This window comes from Corvus kubaryi, unplaced genomic scaffold (assembly GCF_017639235.1).
Source record: "Corvus kubaryi isolate FWS band 111438036 unplaced genomic scaffold, C.kubaryi_AGA036_p1.0 37334, whole genome shotgun sequence".
Taxonomy (NCBI): Eukaryota; Metazoa; Chordata; class Aves; order Passeriformes; family Corvidae; genus Corvus; species Corvus kubaryi.
In genome coordinates, this window is record NW_024581108.1 from 8,024,967 (window position 1) to 8,043,262 (window position 18,296).

The window sequence follows — 18,296 nt, forward strand, 5'->3', positions numbered from 1 at the left end:
TGGATTAAATCAGGATATAGCCTGTGTATTGCAGAGGCTGGGCTAGGGAAATGAGCTGTATGCTAAAACAAAGACTGACACGTGGGACCTTGTTTTATGCCCACAATCACAGTCTGCAACAGTGAACTGTTGCATTTTCCACAGCTTCACTGTGACAGTGTGCACATTGATCTGTGGTGAACTTCAGCAGGTGTTTTGGGGCGGTTCATAGGAAGCTTCCCCAACAAGCTACAGGAAGTGGACAGAATCCATGAAACAAGCAAATACTTACTTTGTCTTTTCAAGAAGTTTATACAGTTTTGATATCGCAACCTGTGGCAGAGCCTGAAGATAGATTTTCTGATCCTTATTCCGGCTTCGAATGAGCAGTAACAAATATGAGGATTACTAAGGACTAAATACTCCTGGTGCAACTCATTGGTTTCAGTAAGAGGCTCTCCAGAAGAAGAGTAATCTTTAACTATTGAATTTTTCCAAATTTATTGTTTTGAATGAGAGGTAAAGTCCACATAAGCAGGACACCTTGATAAGGTTGTTACTTTTGGGGAGAAAAAAGAAAAGCCAAAGATTTCACAACATAGTGCTTTAAAGAAAAGCTTTCAAAATTTGAATTAATGTCACATAATTACAAAGATGCTGCTAGACTCGTAGGACTTTTTGATGACTGTCTTGAAGTTACTGCAGTCTCACCTATGAATTAAATTGTACCTTTTTCTTAATAACATCCCCTCTCTGCCTGCTCCTCTGTCCCCAGTGGCTTTGGCGCATTCTCAATGAGCATAGTGCTTCCATAACTTTTATATTTTATTTTGCTGAACATGCATTTAATTAAGAATCAGATTTAATTGAAATAGCTTCTTCCGATTTCAGGAGAAGAGTGGCTTTATGAGATGAGAATAAAAAGTGACACTTTTAATGAAATTAAAAATGAAATTAAATGTCTTTAGAAATTTATGTTGCATCATTGCAGAGCATGTGCCAAACCTGTCTTGATTTACCTGAAAGTGCTGTATCAGAGACAGGACTCCCAACCGGAGAGTGTATCCCATCCTGGATGACTGCTTTGAAATCACTTACTTGGAGTAATATTAAATCAAATTCCTGATAAATTACTCACTGTGATATAACATGCTGTTTTAAAACTTTTACAGCCTTTTTATTAATAGATGATAGTGAAAATTAGAGCTAGTATTTTTTCTGTAGATTTCTTAATCGTACCATTTAAAGGAGAAGCTAAGCAATAAACATCTAGTGAATAGCTTATGGTAAGTTTAATCTCAGAAGCTATGTTGCTGTTGGCACAGATCAACATAACCATCTATCACTAAATTCTCAAAATTTAAAAACTGTAGCTACGACTTATACATGCTAGTCATTCTCAATGTACATTACATATGAGTAGTTTATTGCATTTTAGGATTCTTGCAACCTAAATCAATATCTATTAGACATAACAAATATGTTCCTTTCTAGAAGAGGATGTATTCAGAAATTGAACCATTCTTCTGTATTTTGTAGCTTATAATAATTGTTGTCTTTTAAAAGACCTGAAAGAAGTCATTGTCATGGGTTATTATTAAAGGAATTCCTTAAGGTAATTATATTTGAGGGAGTCATCTGCAAAATATATTTGAGTTGTGTTCCACAGAGATGGGCTACTTGGCTTTTCTCCCAAAGTGAAGTCTTCAAATTAATCTGTGGAAATAGTGAAAGAAGGTGTAATACATTGGTGGTGCCCATAATCATCAGTGCTGTGCAAAGCTGCAAGTTTAACTTGACTGTGCATGTTGTGCTTCTGTGTCACACGTCACAAACTCAGCATGGGCTCAGTCCATTTCTATGTCCTTACTCACAGCCCCATCTCTTTCTTCATCAACAGAGTACCACAATAGACTTCCACTGAAGTACAGCATCCTTATATTCTGATTTGCAGCCATTAATGATATCGGAGTTATATCTACTATTAATGAAATAAATGGGGCCATTTCTGTAAAACTGTAAAGATATAATTCATAGGTTCTGCATTACTATACAAATAGCATCTTAATGTGAAATCCAAAGTTCATAGTACTTTGAAAAGACATGTGTTATGTACCTGTATCCTCTGCTGGGGAACTTAAGTCTTGCCCTTTCAATATCTGGAGAGATCAAGCAACAGCTCATATGACAAGAATGAGAACTTATGTAGCAGAATAAGCATATGATTCACACAAGCATATGATTCACACAAGCCCAAATAATTCTCCTCACCAATGAACTTTCCCCCTGCTCAGATGACCAGTGTGTTTGAGAGATTGGAGGTCTCAGGTTTCCTTTCTTTCATGTCCAAGTTGTTTATTTTTGTTTAGTTGTGTGTATTCATTGTTATTTGCAATACTAACTCTAGAACTTCCTTATTAATTTTGCACTTAGTGGCTTACCTATCTGAATTTTTAGTTAAATTTACTAAATGACTGACTAGCCATAAGCTGTGAAAAGCCAACCAGGGGACTGAAATGAATAGGAAGAAAACACCCTCACTAATTTAATTTCTGACAGTTCAACTGACCCAAGAACATTTGCATTATTTTCCCACTTAAGCAGTTAACTTCTGAGTTGTTCTGAAATACCAGGGACCTCTAGCTAGAGCAACAACTTTGGTCAGTAATCCAAGATTTGGGCAGGTAGTATATTATTTAGGTAGTGGAAATACAAGCAGTTTTTATATTGTATATGTGGTTTAGTATTTTCTGTGCCAATTTTATTTCAGATTTAATTCTGGGACATGCTGTGCTACGTAGTCCTTTTGGGTTTTTGCAACTGTTGCACTTGGAGCCATGCTCCTGCTCCAGAATTCCAACAGGAGCAAACATATGGGGATTCTTCCGTCCTTGGCTTGCCCCACCATTTGTTCCATGTTTTAAACCAACTGGTGCTGTACCCAGTGGAGTACATCTGTTACAGTTTATTGCTAGAAATTTGCAATTCATTTCAGTTTGCTAAAATAATTATAATATTCATGGCCAAGCATTAAGCAATTACAAGAGAGAGTAGACAAAATTTTGCTGAAGTTTGTATGTGATTCAGAACCTACTGCCCAGCTTGGGTAATTTGGGTACTCAACAGTCAGATAATGCTCTGACAGTTGAGTTTGATCATCCTGAGAAATTCAAGTATCTGCTGAGATATCCCTTATGTGGATGTCCCTGCTCTGTTGTAATTAAGGGCAAAATAAATTGGCATAAACCACCACTGAATGCATTTGGTTGCCACATCTTGCTTGAGGTACTCATCTGGGGAACACCCTGAACTGGAGCAGAGTCTTTGCTGCTGGAATTGCAGAGGCACATCCAATAACACCCTGTAACTCTTTCTGAAAATCAGCAGCATGTAGGCTGCTAAATAGTCTATACAGTTTTGAATGCTGTAGCCCACTTTTCATCTCTTTGTGCTTCAGGCAATCTGGAAGTTACAGTGTCAGGCTATGTTGTTGTTTGCAGGTAGAATTTTCAAAGGGGTGAGGTTTCTGGTTTTCTGGGGAAAATCGGATTACCAATCAGTTCAGAGTAAAGCATTAAATAGTTGAATAGAAAGTGACTCCTTCACATTTAAAATAAGAAGTCCCCATAATCAGTACAATAAAATCTTAATACAAGAGATGACTATGTCATCATTATCACCCTCCGAAGCAGATTTTTAAAATTGGGAAGAATCACAATATAATATTCATAACTCCATCACACTCCTCATGTTTCTGTAAGTCAGTCTCGCACATCTTTGACATATAGTAATAGAATAAACACACACTACTCACCACAGTGGAGACATGTAATGCTAAAGCCAAGGTTTTTTATAGGTAAACTTGCAAACCAGTTCCAGAAGTTACAACCAGCAATGTGCCTGTGTTTGTTCTCCATCACAGACCTGAGTCTGGGTCTGTCTCTTGAATGCCTTTCACACTCATCCCTTGAAATAAACGAGGTCACTTTTGCTATAGAAATCTGTCACTTGTCTGATTTGAAAAAGAGTTTTGGTTCCAAAAATCAGATTTAATTTGTTAAGTTACACTAGGATAGTGAAAGACATTGCAAAATTCTGCCTGTGTTGTTGGACCACCACTATGACTTAAAAGTATAGCTATATTCTTGAGATTTGTTTGTGTCCTTGCAAATAAAAGATAAAGGAGTTAACTTATCAGCTCACTAGGCTTAGAAGGAGATTATTATGCCAAGGAAGTTGGGGTTCATACTGAAGTGATGAAACATTCAGAAGTAACCCAGATGTTTAAAAATATTTTTGCTTGTTTTGTTCTACAAGTGTTACTTGGCGTGATATAATGAAGCAGAATTATGTGTTTCTATATGCTGTACATAAAAAATATCTGGGAATGGAAACCATTATTAGAGCTGCTAAATATAATTCTGTTTTCTAGTAGTCCTAGAAAGGTCTTTAAATATTCATTATCTAAGTGGTGTGGACAATACGAATCAAAAGAAATTTGTATGAAGTTGGGCTGTAATGTTGAGTAATTGCATTTAGTTTTACATAGCACTGTAAATAAGTGTGTAAAGTGTGATCTAAGAGCCTTTGAACCTTTATGGAAATTTTAATCTATATTTTAATATCTTTTGTTCTCTTTCTACAGAACATTCTGGCTTTAAATCCCCGAAAACAAACACATGCAACTCTTCACTCAACTGCAGCAAAGAAACAAGTCAAGAAGCAATGGAAAAGGAATTCTGACAAAAACTGTTCAGTAAGTGCACATTTATCATTGCATCTGGAACATGTTTATCATCGCATCTGGAACAATCATTGAGGCTGAAATCACAGCTGTGTGAGAAATCAATTGGAGTTTCTTGTGTTATTTAGTAGCCACATTTGGCTTCTAGTTTGTTCCTGTAGATACAAAGTTACTTTGTGATGAGCTGTTTATTTTTCAGAACCAATTGCATTCCATACTTTTTTAATTTTTGGTGATTTTAGTAAGTGTTTGATGCAACTTTTGTGCCTTTTGTTATGGAGTCTGATCTCTCTCTCGTATCACATCCCGAGCCACGCAGAGCCCTTTGATTTCCCTGGGCAGCCTCTTCTGCTGCTCCCTCCTTTTCTTCCTGTATTCCAAGAGTGACACTGGGCAGAGCAGCATTCACTATCCTTTCTGAGACTTTTAAAGCTAATTTTATTTTGCTACAGAAATAGGGGAGCCTATTGTATGTACCTATTTTATATATGAATAAATATATAATGCTTAGATTAAAACATGACTCGGGATTTTAAATATTGTGTGTTGTATTTTTCAGGAAATAGTTGATCTTAGGATAAATTTTTTTTTTCTGTAAACTGTATATACTCTTCAGTATTTCTGCCATTAGATATCATCATTTTCTCTCTAGGTATTTGAATTCCTAGTCTCAGTGTGATATTTGACTAATCCTATCAGATGCTTTTTGTCTCTTTGATCTCTCATCTGATTAGAAGGTTTGTAGTGTTTTTACTGTCTTCCTTCAGGTTGTCTTACATAATCCTCTAAATTCAGAAATCTTTTAGGTAGAGTACTATTTCCCATATGGGTATAATGATATTGGTGTCTTTTCATAGTGTTGTCAAAACACCTTCTCCCACTACACAGGAAAATTCAGATAGGAAGTTGATTTTGTTTGTAACTAAAAATATGTCATGCAAAACCCAACAAAACACAAACCCAACCAAAAATGCCACAAAGTTCCTCAGTTTCTTAAAATCATGAAATCCAGTATGAGCAACAAATACTTGCTGGGAGGACCAACCCAGGATATCCTTAGCATTTCAGCAATGCTCTTAGTACAGTTTCCTGTTTTATAGTATTGATTGTAAGAATCTCTTTCTTGCTAGAGCTAATATTCCTATTTTCTTGTATTTATTGGCTCAGATAATGTATGAACTAGAAACTTACGTATGTGAAAACCCTCTGTTTGTGAGCTTGGATGATTATTTTGGGATGTCTGATGCAGATATTGCCCACAACTGTCTGTTGCTGCAGCACAGAATGTTGGGCCACTTAGCAAGCGGCTTCTGGGCAGCTGCAGTTTACACTGTTGTGTTTTCAGGTGACCTGAAATCAATACCGGGCTGTAAACGCCTCTGTTTTCAGAAACTGTTAGGAAGCTCAGGTATCCATGCAGCAGGGCAGCTGGGCATCTGTGTGGTAACCTGATTACATGTTCCACTGTAAATTATCCTAGTTAGTTAAACTGTAACATAGAAATATTTTATTAATGGGTGTATTAACACAGATTTTCTAAAGCATCTAGGCTTTTAAATCACTCTGTTATCCCTGAGCTGTTCTCCATGTCAGCCTTGTTTGGTTTTTGTATTCAGTTTATTCATAAAGTGTTTGATATTTGCTGTTGATTTTTAAAGTGCATAGTTTTCTAGAAACTCTTCCTGTGTTCCTGCTGTTAGCTGTATGTACCTCATGTTGTCTCAAATATTCCTGGATCCCCAAGGTCTGAGCTTCTTGGGCTGTGCAAACACCACTGATTTGGGTTCATTGCTAGCTTGCGTGCCTTGTCAGGATTTTCAGTTGAAAGAAATTCTGAATATTGCCAAATATTGCAGGATGATGTTTTGTCATAGGCTTACAATCTAATAAACAACTTGGCTTTATAGTTCTGCAATACTGCTGGGAGATCTGTGCAGTTACTAGGACCCTGCCCTGACAGGGGTCTGCTCATGTGGTACAGTTTACAGGATTAAAGGTTAGAAAGAAAAAAATGTGTACACGGGCAGATATAACTACCTTCATCACACGTAGTTCTTGTACTGCATATTATGTATTATTTAGTAGAAACATCACATAATTGAGTTTGAAAGCTATTACAAGAAATGTAAAGTGCTAGAAGGAACTGTAAAGGGATAGTCCTTATTTTTAGATGGGTAGTGGTCCTAGTTTTTAAAACTGACAAACCTTTCTTCACTCAGAGATAGTAGCTTACTTTTACTGTGTAAGATTTGCTACACAGCTTACTATAGCAGAAAAAGCCCTGAAAAAATAAAAAAAATTCAAATATTTGTCTGGTCTCCCAGTACATAAAAGACATTAGTAAAAAATAAGAGACATTTTACATTCTCCAGATCATTGTTGTTGAATGGTTTTGATAAAAAAATAAAACAAGATGGTAGAATCCTTTCCTAGCCTCCTTAAATTAAGAAAGCTAATGTAGGAAAGGATTCATTGAGCAAAATTTTCTGTTTTGGTCTAAAGAGCCGCTGGTGATAATGTTTAGGCCTGCTAATGAATAGATCAAGCTCCATTTGAAGTCCATACGAACTTTATTTGTTTCCATTTCCTTAAAATCTGAATTTGGCTTCTAGCTTTAGATTCTTTTAAAGCTGTTCTGATGCTGTCTTTGCAGAACTACTGTTGAAAGGAAGGTGGGAGTATGAAAATACAAAACTAATTAAATTAACAGCCCTCAAAACTCTGAACAAAAGCTGCATCTGCTGAGGCATGCACACAGTGACTTTGTAATGTCTAATACACTTCCAGATGGCAGACTTACATATTTCTTCAGAATAATTACACAAGTGAAATTTTAACTCCTAGCCTGCTCTGAGACACTTTGGGTTGCCCATTTAATGAGTTCTGAAGTGGAAACTGAATGTCAGTATCTTTCCTCAGCATTGGACAAGTATTCTCCTAAAGGAAGGTTCAGTTATGCATTCAGTGAGTGCTATCTTAGCAACCAAGCGTTGCTGTAAAAATGATACAGCAGTAGGTGCAAGATTAGTCAGCTTTCCTTCAGAAATTTTAACTCAGAGATATGTATCAGAGTAGGAAGACTCCTTATTGCTGTGTCACCCTCAGTAACAGCATTAGACCTAAGCATTAGCACTCTTGTTTCTTATGAGTCATGCTGAAAAGGGGTATAAACAGATGCCTCTAGTTATCTGGGGGAACAAAGATTTCTGTTGTCCAGAAAAAATTAAAAGTAGAAGAGTTTTGAAATGGCTGTTCTAATAGTAAACGTTAAAGAAGGGTGCAAAATTTAGGTCACATTAGGTCATCAATTTACAGATAAAACAAAAACAAAGGGGTGAACTGTGAAACTGATTTGCTTTGATTTCAGGGCTTTCCTAAGTAGTTCAGGATTGTTTAGACTTTGGAATAATGTATTTATTTGTGGTATCCAACTCTTTATAATTCCATTTCTCTGTGTATTTTATGCTTGCCTATATTTAGGTCACAAACTAGAGGGGCAGATGTGTGCATTTGCATTGCACCCAGCACACTGATTCCCATGCTTTATGAATAGGGTTTGTAAGCATTATGGGATGAGTTGTGCTTTTACCTTGTACATGTGCAGGTTTTTAATTTAAATGAAATTCACCTCCACAGGTTTTATAAATTGACTTGTCGCTGGAGAATTCAGTGCGATATTTTAGTCCAGCCTTCTTTTTGGTAATGAAATCTTGTAGTTACCTACTAAGGATAGGTGAGAAGTTGATAAAGATCCACCTATGTATTCAGACTTTCTTCAGTTTCTGCATTTAGAAATAAATGTAACATTTGCTCCAGATGGAAATGCTGGAAGTATTTCAACAAGACAAGAAGGTGAAAAGGAAATGGAGTTTAAATTGGTTTGTAGCTAATTGCCATAGCCTATAATAGTATTGATTTTCTGGCAGTGGTAGCATTGTTCTTTGTCCTTACATGTGCTAAGCCTGATCAGCATTGTGCAAAAAGAGCCTCTCTTCCATGAAATTTTGATGCTCACCTGTTTGTTTGTTTGTTTAATTTTTTTTTCCTTCTTTTTGGTAGAGGCTTCACTTTGGGAAAAAGGCTTTAACTGTACTGTAGTTCTTTCCAGCCATTAGAGAAAACCAAATTATTCACCTTGTCTTTTTCTGTACGACTTTAAGTGCAACTACCCGATTGCTTTGTGTTAATGATGGAGAGTGAGATCTGCAACTCATTGCAAGACATAACAGCTCATGTTGCTCTTTACATTCAGAGGACTTAAAACAGTAGTAATAAGAGCTTGCTAAAATGTCCTGTGGCTGTAACTGCTATATAAAAACATCTGTAAGAAGGAATTATTAAAAAAAAGGTGTGTAAGTACCTCTTGACATACAAATGTCCAAGCTTGCATAGAAAAATCTGTAAACAAGATGATCCTTTCTCAGCTATAATCAGTTTGTTGCTCTTAAGTGTTGCCTTCCAGTGAGGTGGAAAACGTTCACATGATTTTTGTCCCCTAATCATGTATCATGCTTACAGAATAATCCAGTTAGCATTTCACAAATAACTGATGGTTTGAAGCAGAAATAGTGCAAATTGCAGACAAGTAGATATGAAACCCAGTACACCCAAGGCCTGAAATCAGGAACTTTAATGAATAAATGCTTTTTCAGTGAATAATTTGTCCATTTCTAGACATGTATTGATGAAAGATTCTATATTTATAAATAAAAAATAATCCCAAATATTGTAAAATAGAGAACACTCATTAAAGGAAATCAACTCAATTATATTTATAATCTAAATGTATAGTTTACCTTTGCAAATATTTATTTTTGTCTTCATTGCATATGAATATGCAAGTTTAGCTCTTTCCTGAATGGGTATACAATGGCAGATGTCTCTCTAATCGCTGCTCTATTCAAACATTAATTGGTAGAACATATGTAGAATTCTACTAGTCTGAATAGGTATAGGATAGCAGCAGTCTTTTTAATCACATCACTATTCAACCACTAATTGGTGTGATGATTAAGGGACATTAGAGGGAGCACTTTGACATCTGATTCTTTGAACTGATGTCTGCTCGAGCTGCGCTGTATTCATCATGGCCAGACTGATTTCTTAAATAAAACGCTCTGATTCCCAAATGTGGAAAATATTGCGTTAGGATCTATTGAGGTGATTGGGGAATTTGAGAATGATTCTTATATTTAACTAGTGATTGACTGTATATGCACAAACTCTTCATATGAATAATACATGTGTTACTGAGTATCAGAAAGAGCTGAGAAGTAACATCAAGAGATTTTCTCTTTTCTCATAGTGTCAATAATTAAATATTAATACACATTTTAAAATGTACCAGTTTAATCATTTAGCAGTCAAATTCCTACTCATGCATTTTTTAGATTAACTAATTACTCTGCATTTTCTCCTATCGATAGCATATGCTGGCATTTATAACCCTTCCACTGGAATAAAGTGGTTTACATGTTTATATATATTGCTTATACTTGCTCTAAGAAATGCATATTATGAATTTCCTTGAATTTTAAGTTTTATATTAGTTGCAATGTCTTAAGGTGTTTTCATTAGAATATCTCAATAGCTTCTAACTTGCCTGGCTGCAACAAATTAGTGGTTTTATGCATGTTTTCTGTGTATTAAATTGTAAATACTGGGTGATGGCAAGTTGTGCCAAATGCTTTCTTAGTACTCTTCTGGAGTGCTGTGCAAAACCACCTCTAACCTTTTAACTGCTTCTGTTCAGAGTTCCTCAGGTTTGGTGTTCCTCATATTTGATTTGGATGATTCCTCTTCTATAGAGGCGCATTCGCCATTTAGTGAGCAGCATTTAGTTCCAGGTGTATTTCTGATCTTAACCATTTCAAAACGGAAGTGTTTCAGAGCTGCAGATTGTTTCGTTTTGCACATACTTACATGACAAAATGAAAAACGCCTGTCTGCTGAAAGTGCTGAATTCTAGGTAAATCCAACTTGTTCTCCTTCATTAAAGCTGAGTAAATGAGAGTAGAGATAGGATCAGAAACCATCTTCACTGTTAACTTTCAATTTCTGCTTAGTATTACATACTTTCAGATGTGGACTTCTGTATACTTTCCTGTGGTTCCTGGATGGAGATAAAGGTGCCGTCTTACCCTGGTGTTTAGGAAAACAGAAAAAATACCAAGAAGACTAGCTTCTCTTTCTTCAGACCCTCTACTCCCACCTTTTTTTTAATTTTATTTTTTAAGCTATTGCCTACACTGAAACTAAGATTGCTCTTTCGTCTACTAGACTTTCCTCTTCTATAGTGAAAGCCCCTCTCCACTCTGTTTAGAAAGGATCATGAGCTTTAGGTTGAGAAATTTTAAGTGCTTGTACATTGTTTCTTGGAGAATCCTGTACCATTGTTAGCCTGTTAGTAATTACTCACTTCAGATCTATTTATAGTGTCTAGGTCCTGGACGACACCTGCTCAGTAGAAGTAAACGGAGCTGGGAGACGAATTTTAGTGTGAAGGAAGCAGGATAGCTTGCTGAATGCTGTATTTTAAGCAGGGCTTGTAGCACTGTCCAATATTACATTGCACTGAAGTGTCCATTACAAGACCCCGCTTGTAGTTTGTCTGCATCTTTGCCATGTATTTGGACGAAATTTTTCAGTACCAGTCCATTCATTCTTTTATGCATATCAGAAATGCAGTCATATATGCATATAAAAAGATTTTCTTGATTTAAGTATGAATGAACAGGGCTGGCAGAAAAAGCTGTGTCTTTTAAAAAATCGTGGTTGTGTTATATTTAAAAAGAACACTGACATCCTCATGCTTTGAAGCAAGGAAGTGTAACAGACTGGAAATTACAAAAGTATGTTAATGCAACAGAGCTGTCCAGAAGCTTTAAAAACCTTCTCTTGGTCAGTTTCTGCTGCATTTTTATCACAATGTACAGTCAGGCGCAGAGCAGGTAACTGCCTCATCGCTTACAATATTCAGTATTCTTTACTTACAGTAGTGTCCTGGTTTCAGGAACTCCTACATTTTTGGTAGTGAATCTCAGGAATTATTTGAGATTTTCATAATGATTTCTTTGTCGTTTTATAAGCTTTTTTTTCATTGTTTGAATATAGTGTTGAAAATAGACATAGTATCCTATTGAGAATCAATGACCAGAAATAATCTTTTGGGTTCTTCAGTATGCAGAGATGCTAGGGACTCCTTGTTGAGGCACATTCCCTCACAAGTCTTTCTGGCTATGTCCCTGTTCCAGCTGTCTTGAGAAAGTTACATGTATGTGTTTTCTGCAGTTACTCCTTCCATTCTCAGTCACTCCTGATTAATCAACAATTATCTGGAACAATCACTCAGCAGAACTTTCTTTTCTCCTCTCGTGTGAAGAACAGGACTACAATGTACTGTTTCTTAATTGCTAACTGAAGTGGAAGATGTTTTCTTCTGCAGAGCTAAAGATCCTACCACGTGCATTCCATTTGAAAATGGAATCAAGTTGTAATTCATGGCTTTGTTTTTTCCTTAGAAAAATAAGTTGAAGTATTGCTCGTGTAGCATCTGAGAGGAATGTTATTAACATTGCTAAGGCAAGTCAATAAATTAAGAAGTATCCAAATGACTTCCTGTACAGGTGCTTTAAAGGATATGCACTATTCAGACAAGACTGGTAAAGTTTATGTTAATAATGCAACAGATGGTAAAAAATAGAAAGTGTAAAACTGAAACTTTATGATCAAAATCCCTTGAGGGGAGGATAAGAAACTCATTTCTTGTGCTAAGAATATGCTATAGCGTTTCCTCACAGCAGGTTTAAATTTGGCAATGGTTGTAAATAGAAATCAATCTCATCACAGAATCATAAAAATAAAGGTTTGGGAGGGATAGTTAAAAGAATTTCTGGATTGAAGTCCAGCTAGACATTTCTTGACAGATATTTGTATAACCCATTTCTAATGGCACCTGATGTAGGAGACTTCTCGTTCTTGTTAGTGTTCAATCAATGCAACAAAATTTTTCCTAAAATATACTGTATTTTATTTGTTGAAGATCAAATCATAATCTTCTACTACTACTTGAAGAACAATTGATAATTGTTCACTTTTTGTATAAATTCTGTTATAAAATCTTTGTTCTCTCTCTCTCTCTCTGTCAATTTATTTGTCTATGGATGCTCCATCCTTGGAAGTATTCAAGGCCAGGTTGGGGTTTTTTTTGGACTAGATTATCTTTAAGGTCCCTTCCAACCCAAACCATTCTAAGATTCTTTTATATGAGAAGATTCCTGCTGGATATGCTTGAAGTTCTCTATTTTCCTTCAGCTCTTCTTTGCTAGTCATGTTTTATGAAACTTTTTTTTTTGCTTTTCTTTAGATTTTAATTTCCTACATCTTTCTCTAATCATGATGATGAAAAACGACACAATATTTCACCTGGAACCTAGTTAGCACCAATGAGGGTGAAATAATTTATTTGCCTTACCACTGAACTATCAGACATGTGCTGTTCCTTCTGCAAGAGTGTTGGATTATCTTGTGTTTATGGCCCAAATTCTTACCCGTTAGTTTGGTTTGATTTTGAAATTTTCTTCTTGCCTTTTAAAATGTTTAATATCTCTTCCTTCCCTGTTTCCCTTATTCCACCAAACATTACGACAGTAGAAACCATCAGTACATTAATTTTTTCCAATTAACCAAGTCACTGAGGTCTTGCATGAATCATGAATCACCTTGATTCTGGTTATTTTTTGGTAATAGAAAGCAACCCAGGGGTTGTTTTTCAGTTAGTTGCACACTCACTGGATATTTTCTTTATCTAGTCTACATTTTTAGTTGGCCTATGAAAACGTGCTGTGGAATACTCAGGGGAAAAAAAAAAAAGTTTATTCTAGATTTGTCACATCTACGGTGCCAGTTATTCAGGAGTTCGTTCATCCTCTTAAAGACAGAAAATAAGATTGATTTAACAATGTTTTTACATGCCCATGTTGGCAATTTTTATGTCACCTTATAATTTTTAATAAACGTACTCCATTTTCTCTGCCTGAGGACATGATTTCTATTTTCACTTCTTCTATTCTTTTTTTTTTCTTTCCCCCCCCTCTGTAAAGGGAAGCATTATGTCTGTCTCTTCTGACCTTTTGGAACCACAAGCCTTCTGGTGGATGCAATTGATAGTGATCCATGCATTGCTTCAGTTAGTTCCTCGATGACTCAGTGATACATGAGCTGCATCATATCTGTTTAAGAATAAATAAATTCCTAAACCTCTTTTTTTCCATGCTCAAGCCTGCAATCCCATGTTCTTGCTAAAAGTAATTTTTTTTAGTTGTAGTTATGGGTATACCATGCTATCTTCATAAAGAGAGCAGGGAGGGCTGTTGACTCTGCATCACTTATTTGCTCTTTTGTGCATAATCTGTACTTCTCTTCATTTTCTATTTGCTTCTCATGTATCTAGAACAGCTTCTTACTATTTTTTTACAATTTTTTCCTCTTCTTTTTTAACTTAAATTTGCATAACTTTCTGATTTTATTCCCACAGTGTTTATGCAGTTCATTTATACTTAGAAATTTATCTACTCTAGGTATGTCATAGTTTCCCTGCTTTTATGATTTTGATTTTCAGGCTGTGGGGGGAGAAATGGTATGATCACAAAGGTGTGTTAAGAACACTCTTTTGGGTGAGTTTTTGTTTTGTTTGTTTTTTGTTTGCTTTGTTTTGTTTGTTTGTGGTTTTGTGGGGTTTTGGTTTTTTTTTTCTTTTTTTTTTTGCTTTGCTTAGGAATAGTTCCCCTTGTGAATATCTATAGGATTTGCACTTTCTCCTGCTTTCCTTTACTGATCAGTATAACTCTCAGGAGACATACCAGAATGATCCCTATCTCTATTGAAATTATATTTTCTGAAGTTCTCATCATCTCACCATCCTCATTCTTTTACCCTCACCACTTCTGTACTTGTAATTGATTGTAATCTATTTCAGAGATACGTCATTGATTGTAAGACACTTTGACTTTTTAAGTACAGCCTGGAGACCACAGATCCTAATAATGGTAGGGTGCAGGTGTTCTTTGATGTGATAACTGACAAGCTTTGTTTGTAACAGTCATTTAATCAGAAACACTAATATAGAATTTTAAACAGTATCAACTCTTACTAATTCTGGTATGTATCTGAATGAACTTTATCCCTAAATTTAAAAAATGGATGAAATAATAGAATAAACACAGACTATAATGTTCATTAATTTTTTTTTAGTTAGTTCAAATAAATTCAATAGAAGAATTGCCAAAATTTGTTTTCTAGACAAAGTGAGAAGTTAAAAAAACTATTTAGATCTCTGAACTGGCCTAAACAGTTCAAAGACATTAATTTTGAGAAGATTATTTTTAATTGGAATGTACAAAAGTTATTTGGAATTTGAATCCCAATTTGTAAAGAATAGTTTCACACTGAACTGTAAAACAATTTCAAAAAGAATATTAGGACTATGAGGATTACCCATACGGAGTTGAAAAAAAATGGGATTGATTGACAAAGCAGGAAATACAGAGGAAAAAATGAGAACTTTCAAAAGTCAAGCTGAGTCACTCTGGGTCAAAGAAATTAAAACAAATAGTAAAAGGTTATTCAGCTATATAAAACAAATAGTAGAAGATTCTTAAGCTATTTAAACGAAAAGAACTAAAATAACAAGCAAAGTCAGTGTGAAGATAGGATTAAACATCCTAGGTATTGTCTTAAGTCTTTGTAAGTTGTTGTCCTAGTTTCACTAAAATGGGAGTAAAGCAAGAGGTGGCTTAATGGGCAGTCAAGTGCAGAAGTTGTAATTACCCCAGACAGGCCAGAAGGAAAACTTGGAGTGTTTTGTGTTTGAAGTCAAAGGGACAGAACAACACCCATAAAAGTGTCACAGAAAAATTGACATGTGAAATTACAAGCTTTGTAGTAGAGCAAGTTATGTTACTTGATTAAAGAATAGCCAGTGCAGTTTGTGTATGTCAAAAGATAGAGAATTGATGAGCAGCTCTCACTCTGTTGGTCTCGTATTGGCAGCATGCAAAACTTCGAAAACAAATTTTGAAGCAGAGATTTATTAAATGCATTAAGGTAAATAGAAGATAGAATAAGGCATATTGGGCTTTATTCTTACGGATTAATCGTGACACTGACAAGGGTTTTGAGTTTTTATTTTTGAAAATTAATAATGAAATGTTATCTGCTTAGATTAGAATAGTAGCATGGAAAAGGAACTGGCTAGAGAGGAAATGAGAGTGACAAGTGCTTAAGAAAGATCTGCTGGGCTTTTAGCAGAGCTTGTTGTAGGATCAGTCTTCAGATTCATAGCATTTAATATTTTCATTAATGAGCTTGACATAAATATTAGGAACATGTTACAAGAAAGTCGACAGGCACTGTCAATACAGAAGGGACTAGAACATCATAAAGAACTATGTGACACTGAAGTTTAGAATAAAAAGATAAGAATAAATTTAATAGTGCAATTAGGAGGCTGTACAGCCAAGGGCTGAGGATGAGAATGACTAGGAGCCTAATGGCTGGAATTAAGCTGGAAGAGGATTTAGAAATACCAGCTGATCAGAGGGTGATGGTTTCATCAACTGGGTAAGAAAATCTGAATGTGAACTAAATGTGAAAGCAAGAGGTTAGCTGTGATCGTCCAAGTTGACACTTCTAGTCTCTGTATGCTTTAATGTTTTGGACTGTGGCGTCTGAGCATGCTCAGGTATTTGTACCTGAGCACAAATATGCTGATTGTTACCTGTTAAAAGGGAAAATTAATAGTATGTAGAATAAATTGCTTTTAAATCACAGCAGATACATAATGATGAGTGTCATTGAAATGTTCATGGGGAAAAATAGTTCTGCCTTCAAGTAAGGATCTGAACAGTGGCCAGTAAACAAGGCTGCACACTAAGCCCAAATGTTGAAAGGCTCATGATTAGGTGAGCCCTCTCTGTTCTATATTCTAAGTCATGAAACACTTCTATGTAAAACAGCATCTGATTGTATAATTAAAACTGAGTTTTCTGCATGTATGTGCAGGAGCCAAATAAAGTTTTGAAACCTTTTTTAGGCACTTTAGGTGCTTGACTATGCAATGCCTGTGTCTGTTTTATGGTCTGCATGATCTATGGGTTCTTCTGTGTTCTCTGGCCAACTCTGTATAACTTACTTCAGCCTTTTATTTTTACAAGCATTACTTTGGGAATGAGGTTAATTGTGTACACAATTGTTAATTGTGAATATTAGTTTCTGTCCTTTTGTTTATCTATATGGTTCATTTGCAGCCTGTCTTGACTAAGTAACAAGTTGTAGCTGATAGATGTAAATTGATGCTGTTAAGTACCTTTTTAATGTATGTGCTCTCTGATCTGCTTTCTTTTCACTTGCTACTGATGCTCTGCTATGCAGATATCAAATTGCCTTGAGGCCGATTTAGCTATATATAAAATTTCCAAGCAGCAACACCAATTTTTGATGCCCTTCAGAAATACAATGTTAACATTTTCATCATTTTGTGGGGCTTCATCATAGGTTTGACCTTAGCTAAATTATGTAGTTATATTTTGTTTTAGCATTTCTAGTTTTTGACTCCTCTTCCAATGCTCCAAATATCCTTAAAGTTTTAGTGCCTTGAATAAGCATCATTTCATCCACTTTATTTCTCAGAGGTAGTTGGTTGCTGAAAGTAGTCTTTCACTGCTGTGGAACAAAAAAACCAACTGTCGGTGAAACTAGCTTAGTATCTTTGAAACTCAGTCTAGCTAATGCTGAATCTTTGAGATGTGTGGACTTAATAAGCATTTAGTTCTAACTTTTGAAGACTGAGCCCACAAACCTGCATTTAAAAGAAAAGGGTTGGGGGGGGAGAGGATTCATTTTGCTTTCACTTCTGTCACATCTGAAGCAATTAGAAATTACAAATATTGACAATCTTTTAATATTGACTCGATACGTTTTGGGAACAAACTTCACTTTCTTTATAATTCCACTATATTTTTGGCCATGCTTGGACCATTTTTCCTACCCTACACAATCTGGAGGCTACCTACTATATTTTCTTTAGTGTCTTTCAGAAGAAGCCAATGAATCTCAGCCGGTATGCATCCACAGTAGCTATTTAAGAGTTGGTTGAATTTAACACATTTTAATTGCGTAAGAAATCTTATTTACATTTTGTTTCTCAAAGATTGTAACAGCAGTAGTGTTAGTGAACAGCAGTAACATAAAAGTTGCATGTGTTTTACAGAGTACATGAGAGACAAGAGGGCAGCGTGCATCGGAGTAGGTGGCCATTTCTTGTGCTGTTGCTGATGCTTTCTCTGGAGTTTTTCTTTCTCATTTATGTTTTCCTCTGCATTTATTTGTCAGTGAATGGACAAACAATGTGAGAAGGATCTTGCATATATTTGTAGCAATAAGTCTGAAAAGCTCTGTTGCCACCAGGGCTCTAGAAAAGCTGTGGAGAGGTACAGGGCGTTGCTAAGCAACACCACATGGCCACAGATAGTATTTTTCTTTTAATTTATTTATTCTTCAGATTGAGTGTGTCCTG

At 35.7% G+C, this 18,296-nt stretch overlaps 1 protein-coding gene across 5 annotated transcripts in view; it reads left to right on the forward strand.

The window, feature by feature from the left end:
- Window positions 1–18,296, forward strand: part of DPYD (dihydropyrimidine dehydrogenase) — a 353,009-nt gene that overhangs the window by 16,742 nt on the left and 317,971 nt on the right. For all 5 annotated transcript variants that reach the window (XM_042030116.1, XM_042030118.1, XM_042030120.1 and 2 more), the window contains exon 2: window positions 4,625–4,735. In XM_042030116.1, the coding sequence (XP_041886050.1) occupies window positions 4,625–4,735 (111 nt within the window). The remainder of the gene's footprint in view (window positions 1–4,624; window positions 4,736–18,296) is intronic.